The sequence below is a fragment of the Zea mays genome, chromosome 8, assembly GCF_902167145.1.
Source record: "Zea mays cultivar B73 chromosome 8, Zm-B73-REFERENCE-NAM-5.0, whole genome shotgun sequence".
NCBI lineage: Eukaryota > Viridiplantae > Streptophyta > Magnoliopsida > Poales > Poaceae > Zea > Zea mays.
Window position 1 is genome coordinate 136,895,342 of NC_050103.1, and position 16,758 is coordinate 136,912,099.

Here is a 16,758-nt window from a genome sequence, read left to right on the forward strand (position 1 = left end):
CTATCATTGACCGGTATGCTTTTTGATCAACGGACTTACCTCCTTTGTTGAGGTCGGTGTGTCCGTCGGTCCCCATCGGAGTCTTTGCGGGCTTGGCGTCCTTCATCCCAAACCGCTTTAGCAGATCTTGCGTGTACTTCGTTTGGGAGATGAAAGTGCCGTCCTTGAGTTGCTTCACTTGGAACCCAAGGAAGTAGTTCAACTCGCCCATCATCGACATCTCGAATTTCTGCATCATCACCCTGCTAAACTCTTCACAAGACTTTTGGTTAGTAGAACCAAATATTATGTCATCGACATAAATTTGGCACACAAACAAATCACCATCACATGTCTTTGTAAAAAGAGTTGGATCGGCTTTCCCAACCTTGAAAGCATTAGCAATTAAAAAGTCTCTAAGGCATTCATACCATGCTCTTGGAGCTTGCTTAAGTCCATAGAGCGCCTTAGAAAGCTTACACACATGGTCGGGATACCGTTCATCCTCGAAGCCAGGGGGTTGCTCCACGTACACCTCCTCCTTGATTGGCCCGTTGAGGAAAGCGCTCTTCACATCCATTTGATACAACCTGAAAGAATGGTGAGCGGCATATGCTAGCAAGATACGAATGGACTCTAGCCTAGCCACAGGAGCGAAAGTCTCCTCAAAGTCCAAACCTGCGACTTGGGCATAACCTTTTGCCACAAGTCGAGCCTTGTTTCTTGTCACCACCCCGTGCTCGTCCTGTTTGTTGCGGAACACCAACTTGGTTCCCACAACATTTTGCTTCGGACGAGGCACCAGCGTCCAAACTTCATTTCTCTTGAAGTTGTTGAGCTCCTCCTGCATGGCCAACACCCAGTCCGGATCTAGCAAGGCCTCCTCTACCCTGAAAGGCTCAATAGAAGAGACAAAAGAGTAATGCTCACAAAAATTAACTAATCGAGAACGAGTAGTTACTCCCTTGCTAATGTCACCCAGAATTTGATCGACGGGATGATCCCTTTGAATCATCGCTCGAACTTGGGTTGGAGGTGCCGGTTGCGCTTCTTCCTCCATCATTTGATCATCTTGTGCTCCCCCTTGATCAAGCGCCTCCACTTGAGGTACCTGTTCGTCATCTTCGGTTGGGGGATGCACCATAGTTGAGGAAGAAGGTTGATCTCGTTCATCTTGTTCTTGTGGCCGTACTTCTCCAATCGCCATGGTCCGTATAGCGGCCGTCGGAACATCTTCTTCATCTACATCAACACAATCAACAACTTGCTCTCTTGGAGAGCCATTAGTCTCATCAAATACAACGTCGCTAGAGACTTCAACCAAACCCGATGATTTGTTGAAGACTCTATACGCCTTTGTATTTGAGTCATAACCTAATAAAAACCCTTCTACAGCTTTGGGAGCAAACTTAGAATTTCTACCCTTTTTCACTAGAATGTAGCACTTGCTCCCAAATACACGAAAGTACGATACATTGGGTTTGTTACCGGTTAGAAGCTCATACGACGTCTTCTTGAGGAGGCGATGAAGGTAGACCCTGTTGATGGCGTGGCAAGCAGTGTTAACGGCTTCCGTCCAAAAGCACTCGGGGGTCTTGAACTCTCCTAGCATCGTCCTCGCCATATCGATGAGCGTCCTGTTCTTCCTCTCTACCACACCATTTTGCTGTGGTGTGTAGGGAGCGGAGAACTCGTGCTTGATCCCTTCTTCTTCAAGGAACTCCTCCACTTGAAGGTTCTTGAACTCGGATCCGTTGTCGCTCCTTATCTTCTTCACTTTGAGCTCAAACTCATTTTGAGCTCTCCTGAGGAAGCGCTTGAGGGTCCCTTGGGTTTCAGACTTATCCTGCAAAAAGAACACCCAAGTGAAGCGGGAAAAATCATCAACAATAACTAAACCATACTTACTTCCTCCTATGCTCAGATAGGCGACGGGTCCAAAAAGGTCCATATGCAGCATCTCCAAGGGTCTTGATGTCGTCATCACATTTTTGGTGTGATGAGAGCCTCCCACCTGTTTCCCTGCTTGACAAGCTGCACAAGGTCTATCTTTTTCGAATTGAACATTAGTTAGACCTATCACGTGTTCTCCCTTTAGAAGCTTGTGAAGGTTCTTCATCCCCACATGTGCTAAGCGGCGATGCCACAGCCAGCCCATGCTAGTCTTAGCTATTAAGCATGCATCTAGACCGGCCTCTTCTTTTGCAAAATCTACTAAATAAAGTTTGCCGTCTAATACACCCTTAAAAGCTAGTGAACCATCACTTCTTCTAAAGACAGACACATCTACATTTGTAAATAGACAGTTATATCCCATATTGCACAATTGACTAACAGATAGTAAATTATATCCTAGTGACTCTACTAAAAACACATTAGAGATAGAGTGCTCATTAGAAATTGCAATTTTACCTAACCCTTTTACCTTGCCTTGATTCCCATCACCGAATATGATTGAATCTTGGGAATCCTTATTCTTGACGTAGGAGGTGAACATTTTCTTCTCCCCCGTCATATGGTTTGTGCATCCGCTATCAATAATCCAGCTTGAACCCCCGGATGCATAAACCTGCAAGGCAAATTTAGGCTTGGGTCTTAGGTACCCAACTCATGTTGGGTCCTACAAGGTTAGTGCAAATATCCTTAGGGACCCAAATGCAAGTTTTGTCTCCCTTGTATTTTGCCCCTAGCTTCCTAGCAACAATTTTCTTATCCTTTCTACAAATTGCAAAGGAAGCATTCAAAGCACAATAAATTGTAGAGGGTTCATTTACTACTTTCCTAACAACATTTCTCCTAGGCATTTGATGAACAACATTTCTTCTAAGCCCATTTCTACCATGCATAACATGAGAACTAGAAGCAGTCATAGCATAAGAGTCATAAGCATGTGAATCAAAAACATCATGACCTCTAAAAGCATTTCTAGAATATCTCCTATCATAGTACATGAAAGCATGATTCTTCTTAACACTATTAGCCATAGGAGCCTTTCCTTTCTCCTTGGTGGAGATGGGAGTCTTATGGCTTGTTAAGTTCTTGGCTTCCCTCTTGAAGCCAAGCCCATCCTTAATTGAGGGATGTCTTCCTATTGTGTAAGCATCCCTTGCAAATTTTAACTTATCAAATTCACTTTTGCTAGTCTTAAGTTGGGCATTAAGACTAGCCACTTCATTATTTAACTTTGCAATAGAAGCTATGTGTTCACTACAAGCATCAATATCAAAGTCTTTACATCTATTGCAAATAACAACATTTTCTACACAAGAATTGGATTTATTTGCTACTTCTAATTTAGCATTTAAATCATTGTTGACACCTTTCAAAGTAGAAATGGTTTCATGACAAGTAGATAGTTCAAAAGAAAGCATTTCATTTCTTTTAACTTCTAAAGCATAGGATTTTTGTGCCTCAACAAATTTATCATGCTCTTCATACAACAAATCCTCTTGCTTTTCTAAAAGTATGTTCTTTTCATTCAAGGCATCAATTAATTCATTAATTTTGTCTATCTTAGATCTATCTAAGCCCTTGAACAAACATGAATAATCTACTTCATCCTCATCACTAGATTCGTCCTCACTTGAAGAAGCATAGGTAGAGTTGCGAGTACATACCTTCTTCTCCCTTGCCATAAGGCATGTGTGACGCTCGTTGGGAAAGAGGGTTGATTTGTTGAAGGCGGTGGCGGCGAGTCCTTCATTGTCGGAGTCGGACGAGGAGCAATCCGAGTCCCACTCCTTGCCTAGATGCGCCTCGCCCTTTGCCTTCTTGTAATGCTTCTTCTTTTCCCTCTTGTTTCCCTTTTCCTGGTCACTATCATTATCGGGACAGTTAGCAATAAAATGACCAAGCTTACCGCATTTGAAGCATGATCGCTTCCCCTTGGTCTTAGTCTTGCTCGGCTGTCCATTGCGACCCTTTAGCACCGTCTTGAATCTCTTGATAATGAGGGCCATTTCTTCTTCATTAAGACCGGCCGCCTCAATTTGCGCCACCTTGATGGGTAGCGCCTCCTTGTTCCCTGTGGCTTTGAGAGCAAAAGGTTGCGGCTCGTTGATCGGTCCATTCAAGGCGTCGTCCACATACCTTGCCTCCTTGATCATCATTCGCCCGCTGACGAATTTTCCTAGGACTTCTTCGGGCGACATTTTGGTGTACCTGGGATTCTCACGAATATTATTCACCAAATGAGGATCAAGAATGGTAAAGGACCTGAGCATTAGTCGGACGACGTCGTGGTCCGTCCATCGCGTGCTTCCGTAGCTCCTTATTTTGTTGATAAGGGTCTTGAGCCGGTTGTATGTCTGAGTTGGCTCCTCGCCCCTTATCATCGCGAACCGTCCAAGCTCGCCCTCCACCAACTCCATTTTGGTGAGCAAGGTAGCGTCATTTCCCTCATGAGAGATCTTGAGGGTATCCCAGATTTGCTTGGCGTTATCCAAGCCACTCACTTTATTATATTCATCCCTGCACAATGAGGCTAGAAGAACAGTAGTAGCTTGTGCATTCTTATGGATTTGCTCATTAATGAATATAGGACTATCCGAACTATTAAAGTGCATTCCACTATCTACAATCTCCCATATGCTAGGATGGAGAGAGAATAGGTGACTACGCATTTTGTGGCTCCAAAATCCGTAGTCCTCCCCATCAAAGTGTGGGGGCTTGCCGAGTGGAATGGAAAGCAAATGTGAATTTGAACTTTGCGGAATACGAGAGTAGTCAAAAGAAAAGTTAGAATTAACCGGTTTCCTTTGTTTGTCGTGGTCGTCGTCCTTTTGGGAAGAAGAGGACTCATCGCTGTCGTAGTAGATGATCTCCTTGATGCATCTTGTCTTCTTCTTCTTCCCATCTCTTCGCTTGTGGCCCGAGCCCGAGTCATTGGACTTGTCATCCCTTGGCTCGTTGACGAAGGACTCCTTCTCCTTGTCGTTGATCACAATTCCCTTCCCCTTAGGATCCATCTCTTCGGGCGGTTAGTCCCTTTCTTGAAGAGAACGGCTCTGATACCAATTGAGAGCACCTAGAGGGGGGGGTGAATAGGTGATCCTGTAAAAACTTAAACTTATAGCCACAAAACTTGATTAGGCGTTAGCACAGTTTATGCCAAGTGGCTAGAGAGGAGTCAAAACACAATAACCACAAGAATTCAATCACAGAGATGACACAGTGGTTATCCCGTGGTTCAGCCAAGTACAAAACTTGCCTACTCCACGTTGTGGCATCCCAACGGACGAGAGTTGCACTCAACTCCTCTCAAGTGATCCAATGATCAACTTGAATACCACGGTGTTCTTGCTTTTCTTTTCTCAATCCCGTTTGCGAGGAATCTCCACAACTTGGAGCCTCTCGCCCTTACAAAAGATGTTCACAGAGAATCACAGAGCAAGGGAGGGATTAGCAACTCACACACGACACAAAGATCACAGCGAATACGCACACACAAGACCCAGACTTGAGCTCAAAAGACTAGCACACTAGAACGGAGCTCAAATCACTAGAATGTCGAACAAGTGCGCGAGATTGATGTGTGAGTGATCAAGAGTGCTCAAAGAATGCTTGGTCTCATCCTCCATGCGCCTAGGGGTCCCTTTTATAGCCCCAAGGCAGCTAGGAGCCGTTGAGAACACATCTGGAAGGCTATCCTTGCCTTCTGTCGTCGGGCGCACCGGACAGTCCGGTGCACACCGGACACTGTCCGGTGCCCGATTTATTTCCTTAAATGGCGAAGCCGACCGTTGCCGACCGTTGCAGATCTGGCGCACCGGACAGTCCGGTGCACACCGGACAGTCCGGTGCTTCCTTCCGACCGTTGGCTCGGCCACGTGTCGCGCGCCGATCGCGCGGCCGACCGTTGGCCCGGCCGACCGTTGGCTCACCGGACAGTCCGGTGCACACCGGACAGTCCGGTGAATTTTAGCCGAAGTCGCCGGAGACAAACCCGAGAGCAGCCTCTTCGGCCGAGAGAGCCTGGCGCACCAGACACTGTCCGGTGCACCACCGGACACTGTCCGGTGCACCACCGGACAGTCCGGTGCCCCAGACCGAAACAGCCTGTTGGCTGTACACAGCCAACTTTCTTCTCTTCTTCTTCTTCCTGTTTCTAATACTTAGACATGTATATTAGTACACAAAACCAATGTACTAAGACTTAGAAACATACCTTTGCTCTAGATTTGCACTTTGTTCATCCATGGGTATTGATTCACATTTAAGCACTTGTGTTGACACTTAATCACCAAAATACTTAGAAATGGCCCAAAGGCACATTTCCCTTTCAGAAGCAGCCCAGGCGCCGAGTGCCCAGACGATCTGGGCGGAGATGACCCAACTGGGAACGGGGGCCCAGGCTCACGAGGCCCAGGCGCACGGGGCGGAGTTGGCCAGGAGTGCTCACGCGGTGGAGGCGGCCCAGCTGTGGACGGGGACCCAGGCGCATGGGGCCCAGGCGCATGGGCAGGGGAGCCAGAGCGGAGCTCGCCGGTCGGCCCAGCTGGCGAGGGGGGCAAGCTTGTAGCTGTGCGGGCGCTGACGGGTTGACTATGAACCTGCTCAGGAAAAACATCTAAAAAATCAAGATTAGTGGGAAAGGCCGAGGTGGAGGGGGCCTCGGCAAAGGGAAAAGAGGATTCGTCGAACACGACGTGTCGAGAAATGATGAGGCGATTGGTGGAGAGGTCAAGACACCGATAGCCTTTGCGCGGGCCTGGAGGGCGGCAGCCGTCTCGGCGGAGCGACGATGGGCGATGTCGACAGCTTCCTGCTGAAGGCGGCGCTCCTCGGCGGCGCGGTGGTCGTCAGCGGCACGACGAGCGTCGGTAGCACGGCGGGCGGCGGCATCGGCATCGGAAGCATCGGTGGCCATGGTGGGGAGATGGGTTGCGGAAGGGTGGGTCAAGAGAGGAACGAGACCTTTTCTGATACCATGAAGACGTACAGGAAATGAGTAATGTACTGACTTGATTAATATCAATGAGGGCATTACAATATATAGCCAAGCACTAGCCCAGGTTATAGAAACAGGATCTGGGTAGGCAGGCAAGAAACTAGAGGATTGATATCCTGGTGATGGGTTTCTATACAAGGTGATAGCCTTCTATGTATTGCTGTCTAACACTATGTACCCTACGATGGCCAGGCGGCGAACTAGCCCACCGCGGCGCCGGGAAGATGAAGCGGGGCTGGACGCGCGATCTGACGGCGGCGAGGACGAGGCCAGCGCCCCGCGAGTGCGGCCGGCTGTGGCCCGGAGCAGAGCAGAGGAGCTAGCGGGCCCGCCCGCTGGCGCGGGGAGGCGAGGCGAGGATCTCCATTCAACTGATTGTCCGTCACATGTTGCCATGTTGGTACGTGCCACCTGCAGCGTTTAAGATTAGTGATAATGCCAGAAACACTGCAACCTGGAATTCTGCAGATATGCATCAAAATTGATGAACCTGCCGTTCCTGATTTAAAATTCAGTACTCTTGAATCATTTTACATTCAGCTAGTACATGTGTGCATATTGGAAATATCTAACATGTATGAAGATCAGGCTTGGCACACTGGAAGTCCTCCCTATGTCTGGAAAATGGGATGTGACTTTAGTAGTAGGCGATAAGCACACCAAGTATGAAGTATGCCCATGCACTGCTCTTCAACTGGCTCAGACATATTTCAACAATATTTACAAACTCCATGGTCTGCCACAAGCAATTGTTTCAGACCGAGAGACAGGGTCTTCACAAAGCAATCTGTGGCCGTCAGATACCAAATTCCTTATGAGTTGGTCGTACGATCCACAAACCGATGGTCAGACAGAACATGTTGATCAGTGTTTGAAGACGAGAGAATGGTCTATGTGGTTACCGTCCCTTAGCAGAATTTTGGTATAACAATGCTTACTAGTCTCCTTTTGAAGTATTGTGCTGTATGGTCACTCTCCACGGCAGTTGGGGGTATTACTGATCCACAAACAGCTACGGCCTGGTTCGTTTGTGCTGGATTGCATCCGGAATCTTTCCAGTTAATCAAAGTTTATATAAATTAGATAAGCAATCCGGTTAGAAATCGTTCCGAGCCAACCGAACGGCGCCTACAATGTGTGTGATCTGTCAGCTCATTCGTGCAGGCACAGCACAGCAGCGGACGAAGCACCATGCGCTGACAAGAATCGATCTGAGATATGGTGTATCTCAATTTGTGCCTAGTAGAGGCTCGGCCCAATTGGTGGACTAGCTGACTCAGCTAGAGTTGCGATGAAGGCACGAAATGAATAAACCAGAACATTCCCAACTGAATAAACCAGAACCTTCCTCTGAAACTCCCAAAGCTTGGCTGGTTAGCTGTTCGCAAACTCCATATTCAGGGACTGCTTCAGCAGTTCAATCAGCTGTACAGTATTTGCTTCCTGCCTACATGGCCTCCTCCTCGAGCACACATCAAGTATGCAGGAAGCTATATTCCGTGCATCGCTCATGCAGATGGCACCGGAGTCGATGATAACCACTGCAGGCAAAAGGCTTATCTGCACTCCACTCATCAGCCCGTACTAGCTGGTGCTGCACGCTCTCGTCGTTATTGTTCTTCTTCAGTTGCTGCAGGCATGCGGATCATTACGTTGGAGACTCTGTAAAAAGGTTAGTGCCGTTTAGTGTTAGTGGCGACATGATAACTTGTAAGTAGAAGTAGATTCCCTTTGCGTTTGTTCATACAGCTCTTTTTTTTTATGACAAAAAGCTCATGAACAAACTCATGGCATAATGGCATCAATAATCAAATGGGGGAGGTGTTCTTTTTTATTTTCTTCAGGGGAGAAGGAAAATGCTGGACGCAGTTGCAGTACAACTCCAGCTTCCAGGTACGTCGTGAACTGAGCTGCTGTAATTAGTACTTTTGTATATATAGCTGTATGCGCTCTGCTCTGTCTGAGGTTTTACCAGTATTTCTGTTCCACAACATGCGGTCCGCTTCGGCTTGAAAATCTCAAAACCGTACTCGCTGAAGCTTTGTTTACTAGCACTTGGATTTTGTTTACTAGCAGGCTAAATCTACCGAGATTAAGTAGTCTAAAAAAGAATCGGCGTGGTCAAGGATTGCGGGTTCCGTGGATGGGGAGGAGTTCTTGGTGTTGAAAAGGGTGTCGTCCTGAATCCGGCGCCGGTTCGTCACCCATGTTCTGCCCAGTTATCACATGGATAATTTAAAAGAGGCGAGAACAAGCTTCGTGTCTCGAGGACAAAGGCTTTAGCATCAACACGCTTGTCTCTTCTGCTCCTACTAGAATATCCTTTCTCTGTCAACCAAACTTTGGCACTGTATTGCTAGTGTAATAGAGGGGTATTTTGCTGCTAGACAAATGCCGACGACCCACGGCGAAGGCTGTTGACACCTACTCTGTTTGTGCTGTTAGGGAGCTCTCCTTCTGTCAGGTTTTGGTCTACTTTTTATTTATCCACTGTCATGTGCGGTTTCTTTAGTTTGGTACAATGTACACGGATGAAACGTAGTAGCATATATTGACTTGCAGAGAACATTTCAAGAACAAGCTCTCCACTGAATGACAGACTTATATAGATACATAGATTTGCTGACCCCAAGCCAAGCCATGTGGAGCTATGAACAGCCTTCAGACTGACAAGCTCAAAAATGAAAAACGGAAGAGAAAACGAGCAAGTGCGGGTGGGAAAAAAACCTGCTATTCACATGGATCGCATTATCAAAATTCAGAACCTGACTGACTGTACTTCTAGTAACATAAGTTACTTTCTATGGCTCAGATAACACTACTGTGCAGTTAGCATCTAATACCATCATCGATCGCTTCTTCAAACGTTTCGTTTCGCTCGTCATCATCAAACACAAGACGACGGTGGATCCTGCCGTCAGTCCGTCAGTGCAGCCTCTGTCGCTTGGCGATGAAGCCCGGCGAGCAGCTGGCGGCGGGCAGCACGGGCAAGGCCGCGGCCATCGGCCGCTTCGTGCAGCCGCTGGCGGCCAGCGTGACCGCGTCGTCGGCGTACCCGGCGGCGCGGGAGGCGCCGAGCGGCAGCGTGTCCGGTGCGCGCACCGTGGGCGGGTTGCGCCAGCGCGGGAGCTGCCCGGCGACGAGCAGGTTCTGCAGCAGGGGCCCGGCCTCCATGACGGCGGCCAGCAGGCGGCCCCTGTGCGGCAGGGGCCTCTTGGCGGCGAGCATCTCGAGCGCGGCGTCGGCCGCCGACCCGAGCCCGGCGCCGGGCTGGCGCTGCTGCTGCTGCCTGGGCGCGGCCGGCGGCGTGGCGGGGCTGAACTTGCAGCGCCGCCTGTTGTCGGCGGACGTGACGGGGTCGAAGAACGGGTCCACGGGGGACGACGCGAGGCTGCAGTCGGAGTCGGTGACGCTGGACGTGACGAGCGGCGGCGCGGCCTGGGCAGCGAGGAGGCGGAGGCTCTGCGCCTGGTCCCGCGCGTCGTCGCGCTCCTTGGCCACCTCGCGCACCAGGTCCGACAGCTTGGCGATGCTCTGCTCCTTCCGCCTCAGCTCCTCCCTCGCCGCCTCCAGCTCCAGCGTGGTCGCCAGCAGGGTCTGCTTCAGCTCCGCCACGCTCTGCTCAGAAACCATTCCACAGTTCAGCAAGGGTTAGCTAGTTCCATGGCTTTATTGTCTCGCACGAACAAGCAGTTTGCACCGGAATTGGAACGGATTTGGTGGAGTGAGTTAGTAAAAAACCTATCAGCAACTCTAGAGAGAGAGAGAGAGAGAGGAGACGTCGCGGAACACAAGGTGGTGGGGGTGGACAGAGACATGGCAGCACGATCTAGAGGGCGAATGATTTGGATTCCTGCAAATGATTGCACCATGCAACCACCACTACTAGTAGTACTCAAGTCCGTTGGAGACCTGGGAGCCAAAATCCAACCTCCAATCCAATGCTGGGCTCCTCACCCTTTCCCCTCAAAATGAAAACAAAAACCTTTTTTTTCTCACTGCAAAAAACAAACAGGCATTGGCATGCTGCATCAACCAAAAAGGAGGAGGAAAAAGAAAAATGTGTCAAGTCAGTCACACACGCGAGGCAGAACAAAAAAAAATCGTGTCGAACAGCATCTCGCCACAGTACCACGCCCCCCTTTTTCCCCATATTCTTTCGGTTGAAAAAAAAAGAATAGAGTAAATGTGAACCCAAACCGAAGCAGACGGAAAAGATAGGTCTGCGGAGGAGAAGAAGGGGGTGTGATTTTTCCACGAGGCGAGCCGAACATGCAGGACCGTGACAGAGAGAGAGAGAGAGATTAGGGAGGTAGGAGAAGAATTCCGGGACGCTAAACAAGTGTCAAGGCGTGTGCGCCTGCCTGCCTAACCCGGCTTGACCACGGTATCTGCTTGTGGTGAATGTGACGAGTCGAGAACTCGAGACGCAATGACGTGGGGCGGTGCAAGGAGGTCTGCGGCGGCCATGCCGCAGCCGCACCGACGTCGACACATCACGTCCGTGCAGGACTGCAGGCCACCGGGCAAGAAGAAGAACAGGGAAATGCGGTGGCGGCACATGGAGTAATCTAGAGAGAGAGAGAGATAGATGGTTGGCTAAACAAAAAGAAAAGGAAATAAAAGGCACCTCTTGTTGCGGCGGCGGCTGCAGGTCGTCGGGGAAGGAGGACCAGAGGGAGGAGAAGAGGGCGGCGTCCGGGCCGTCCCCGAGGAAGAGAGGAAGCTCCATGGCCATCTCGTTCGCTTGATCGCTTCGCTGCTGCTGCTGCTGCCGCCGCCGCCGCTCGCGTCTGTATTTGAAGCCTGAGACAGAGGAGGGGAGGGGAAGCAGAGGCGAAGCCGAGCGAGAGAGATATATATATACACACACCTAAAACAAGGGTTGGAATTTAGGGAAGGGAGGTTGATTATACTACTATTTTATATGGCATGCTCGCCGACCTATCACCTCTTGCCATCTGCTATGCTCCCTCTCTCTCTCTCCCTTTGACCTTTGCCTTCTTCTCTCTGGAAATAGGGCCAACCACTTCTATGTCTCTTCTGCACTACTACTGCTAGTACTCTATGCGTTTTCAAAATACAGCCCCCTCCCCCTCCCCCTCCATTTCCTTTTTTCTTTTTTCTTTGGTTAGAAAGAATCTTTTTGGCAGGAGGGCAAATTAAAATCACCTGCAGACTTGAAACCGCATGCACTGACACACTAAATGTACATGGGCACTAACATTAGATGATAAAATTACTCCCTCAACACCCAGCCAGCCAATAATCTTCCCTCCAAAGTTTACAATTTCAAATTGAAAAAAAAAATGATGTACCAGTAGATTCAGATATTAATTTGACCGGTTTAATTGCACCCCGCCACCATCATTAGGCAATGACTTGGGTTTTTTTCTGTGCTGGAATGAAATCATGCGTGCATGCATGCATGCATCCGCTCTGCGCCCCTTCCCGTTCAGGGGCGGGTCTCACTGAGGAGTTATATATACTACTACTATAGCGTTGTTTTCAGGATGCTCATGTCATATAGAATCAAATAAAAAAACTTAGACGAAACAGTCACCCTTAATACAAAACTAGGTAGGTGCCCGTGCGATGCCACGGAACATAAATTGCGAACTTCCAATGGACTTCATTTGAGACAAGTGATGCCCAAGAAAATGAGGGTAAACTGACACAGCTATCACTTGCATTACTTGTCCTATGCGTGGAAGAATCTGACACAGCTATCACCTATGAAGATTTCCGGTTAACTTGTGGAACCGGACTTCATTTGAGACAAGACAACAATACCAGTGTTGAGCTTGCCACTCGGCCATGGCACACGCGAGAACACGGGATGATCAAGTAAGAACTGAACATAATACACTAATACAAAAGGCTGGCTTGCGTTCGCTTCCTTGCTCCACAGGAAGCATAGCTGATATACAAATCGAGAACACTGGTATATGTAAAACTTCTCGATTTGCCACATAGTTTATCGTGGTTTTATACGTTTCCGTTGCAACGCACGGGCACTCTCCTAATAGTATATTGATGAAATTAAGGCTGATGCGCTAAACTCGTTGTATCATTGTTATTTTTTCTGTCATGATTTGAATAAAATGGTGAACTCCATGAGCCACTAAATATTGCCTATTAGACCTCAGGCAATGGAGTTTTTTCATCCGTTTCCCGTTGTACTAACACAGTGTACTCTGTTGATTGGTATGATTGTCTGCAGAATTACCAAGCCTAGCATTTTTCTATATAAATAAAAAAGAACAAGTTACACATTCATGCAGTAAGTATTAAATTAAATATCAAAGAAGCAACTATTATCCAGGAAAACTGGCAGTTATGTCTCCATAGAAGAAATTGCCCTCCGTAGTCCGGACATTCAAATCAAACTCAATGCTGTACATTTCAATGAAATTCATCATTATGTTATGTAACAGGATTGTTTTTCATTTTCTTCAGCAGAAATGGCAGAAGCAATAATCCTTGCTCTGAGAAAGATTGGTAGCGCTTTAGCAGATGAAACTGCCAAGAAAATGCTGGCCAAATTGTCTGAAAAGGTTAACAATCTGAGGGATCTGAATGATAAGATCGAGTCAATAAGAATGCAACTGACAGCCATGAACAATGTTATATGTAAGATTGGCACAATATACCTCACTGATGAAGTCGTCAGGGGATGGATTGGGGAAGTGCGCAAGGTGGCCTACCATGTTGAGGATGTAATGGACATGTACTCCTATCACACACTTCAAATGGAGGAAGAATGGTTCCTGAAGAAGTACTTCATTAAAGCGTCACATTATGTCTTGGTTTTTAGTCAAATAGCAGAAGAAGTTATCAAGGTTGAGAAGGAGATCAAGAAAGTTGTAGAACTCAAAAATCTGTGGTTCAAGACAGCGTTCGCACGATAACTACCCACTACTTTTTAAAGATGAAGATCTTGTGGGGATTGAAGATAACAGGAGAAGGCTCACCGAATGGCTATATTCTGATGAGCTTGACAGCACAGTGATAACAGTATCAGGCATGGGTGGACTTGGAAAAACTACCCTTGTAACAAATGTTTACGAGCGTGAAAAAACCAATTTTTCTGCTACAACATGGATGGTCGTGTCCCAGACCTACACTATAGAAGCCCTGCTTAGGAAGTTACTCATGAAGGTTGGTCGTGAAGAGCAGGTGTCACCTAACATTGACAAATTGGATGTCCATGATTTGAAAGAAAACATAAAGCAAAAGCTCGATAATCGCAAATGTTTGATTGTATTGGACGATGTATGGGACCAGGAAGTGTACCTTCAAATGTCTGATGCATTCCAAAATCTTGCAATGACAAGCTGCTGGAGATAGCCAGCTTAGTGATTAATGGTCGACTGCCTATTTTTGCAACCTTTTGGGAACTTACGCTACTCTCTGCCAATAGTACAAACTTTTGAGAACTTAAGTGCACAAACAGGTAACAATATAGGAAGGGGTCACTACTGCAGCATTGTCGTTTGTACTATTAACAAAAGATAATCAATCATTGCAACAAATATACATGGTCCTACAAACCTCAGTTTCAAATCTAGCCACAAGGCAAATGAAGAAAAGCCTTAAATCAGGGTATAGCATCAATCGGACATGCAAAGTAGCACAAAAGAACAAGCAGATAAGAGCACATGAGTACAAATTAGAATAAAAGCTTTAAACAATTCAAAGAGCAGATTAGCTATCCCATTAGTTGCAACAGTAGCAAAAACAACATTTTAAACCACCATGGGAATTGGGGGGAGGGAAGGTGCAGGAGTATTCAGACAGTGGCACTAAGAGAAAAAGGTCACTTGAGTGGCTCAATTTTAACCATTGTCAGGATAGTATGTGCATTTTATAGTGGGAGCACAATGTGATCTCTCTTGCTCTCTTTCTGTCTCTCCCATGGCCATATAATTGGTTACTTGTAGCTACCACTGTCCTAAAAGGCATGATTGTCGAGGTGCATAGACAAAACTGCATTCCTTTTCACTTTTCGGAATGGAGGTAGTAAGGTACAAGCCATCTTAATTAAACAACAAACGGAGACCGGATAGCTTTTTGTCAATTGGAGGATGGGAAAGTCGACATGAAGGGCAAGGGGAGCTAGAATGGTGTTAAATCATTTATACAACTCAGAGTATATACCAAGTTCCATAAAAACCAAGTGGCAAGTGTTAGCACATATCACAAAACAATTGTTGTAAAACCAGATAAAATAAAAACGAATTGAAATGAAATATACTCATCTGAGTTTCAACGCCATGTAAATGTACCAGCTCAGTTTTCATGAAAAAAACTTGTCCATCTTGCTAAGATCCAGTCTGACTTCAATACCACATTTTTAGACAGCATGAATCTAGGGACACACGATACAATATATAATTTGTTGTAAGGCATGTCTTGTTCAGATACAGAATCTACTAAAACTGCACTATATATATTTAGACAATGTGAACATATGGGCACGCGGAACAATAACTAATCTGTTGCGAAGTAAAAATTACAAGTTCATGGAGAACAGATCAAGAGACCAATAAATTACAAGTTGCCAAATATGCATGAACAAATCCATCCTCATTGTGCAGGTACTAATCCTTATGCGTAAATCCAGGGACACAAACTTGTAAGGCAACAAAAGAATCAAGCACATAACTATAGAGGCATGGAAATGGACAGACCAGTTTAATCTTACATCAGGTGATAGAAATGAGGATAAACATGCATATTGTACAAAGAATCTTATGTACATAGGCTCAAGCCATGGTGGGCCAATTTATTAATCTGTACACTTGCACAGATTTTATGAAATGAAAAAATATCCTCACACACTGACCTAATGTTCTTCCCGATTTTTTCACTTCTTATCATCCACTAAATCTAAGAACATTGGTATTTCTAAATTGTGTTTTCCCCGAAGTTGCAAACAAATACATTCAACAACATTGGTTATAATCTCATGAACCAAATGCAGTGGCTAAAAAAGGAGTGAGATGTTAGCTCCTATGTTTCTTTTATAAGCTTTATTGTCATGATGGGGCCTTCCTAAAGATAGGTTATGGTAGATTTAGAATCAGAAATAATGAAAGGAAGCATATAAAAAGATGAACTATGTCTAGAAAATCAACAGAGCATCTTACTTGCAGCGTCAGGGAATAGATAGGCTCACCAGTTTCTAGCAATGTTAAGTTCTTAGATGGCTGACCAGCACCAAGTCGAAGGACATAATCACCAATACTATATGTTGCATACATCTCACTGTCAGGAAACTTCGCTTTTGACAACCTTGGTTGTCAATTATCAATACTTGTCTGATTTAGATGGAATTCAGTGACTCTTAGCCGCTTTTGTTTGCTTTTTCCTGAGAATGCAACAATTTACAAATTGGATTTCCTAATGTAGTAAACAAGAATTCAAATCTGGAGCAGCCTCTAGTGGCATCCGAGGCACAGGCTGCCAATCAGACCATAGTTTCCTCAACTGCATAGGAAAAAACAATTGTGATTACAGTTTATTAAATATTCATATCTAACAAATAAGTACCATTCTCATGTTATTCTTCTGAGAACAAAATTAGTGTTGTCATATGCAATGACTAATGACCTTATGCCTAGTTTAGTATTGCCAATAAACATCCCGACAAGGTAGTCTTTCTGAACCGTATAGCCAAGATACACTAATTACAAGGTACCTACCTAACTTATGAGGAGAAATTTACCTAAACACTACCCACCTCAGATTTGCAAAGATGGACCAATATCATTATATCAATATGTCATATGCTGAGTTTTTATAATCAGAAGATCAAACCCCACGTT

At 46.3% G+C, this 16,758-nt stretch overlaps 2 protein-coding genes across 2 annotated transcripts; one reads left to right on the top strand and one right to left on the bottom strand.

Annotated features, from left to right (window-relative positions):
* Nucleotides 1-9,462: 9,462 nt before the first annotated feature.
* On the bottom strand, nt 9,463-11,739 carry LOC100277278 (UPA23). The gene is made up of 2 exons (NM_001312915.1): nt 11,559-11,739; nt 9,463-10,546 (listed from the first exon to the last, which is right to left on the bottom strand). Exons 1-2 carry the CDS (start codon nt 11,664-11,666, stop codon nt 9,854-9,856), a joined length of 801 nt encoding a protein of 266 aa, NP_001299844.1. The 5' UTR covers nt 11,667-11,739; the 3' UTR covers nt 9,463-9,853.
* A 1,643-nt stretch (nt 11,740-13,382) lies between these two features.
* On the top strand, nt 13,383-14,278 carry LOC103637315 (probable disease resistance protein RXW24L). The gene is given in 2 exon segments (XM_023300887.1): nt 13,383-13,814; nt 13,816-14,278. Coding segments are annotated over 2 exon segments (885 nt in total). The 5' UTR covers nt 13,383-13,392.
* Nucleotides 14,279-16,758: the final 2,480 nt, after the last annotated feature.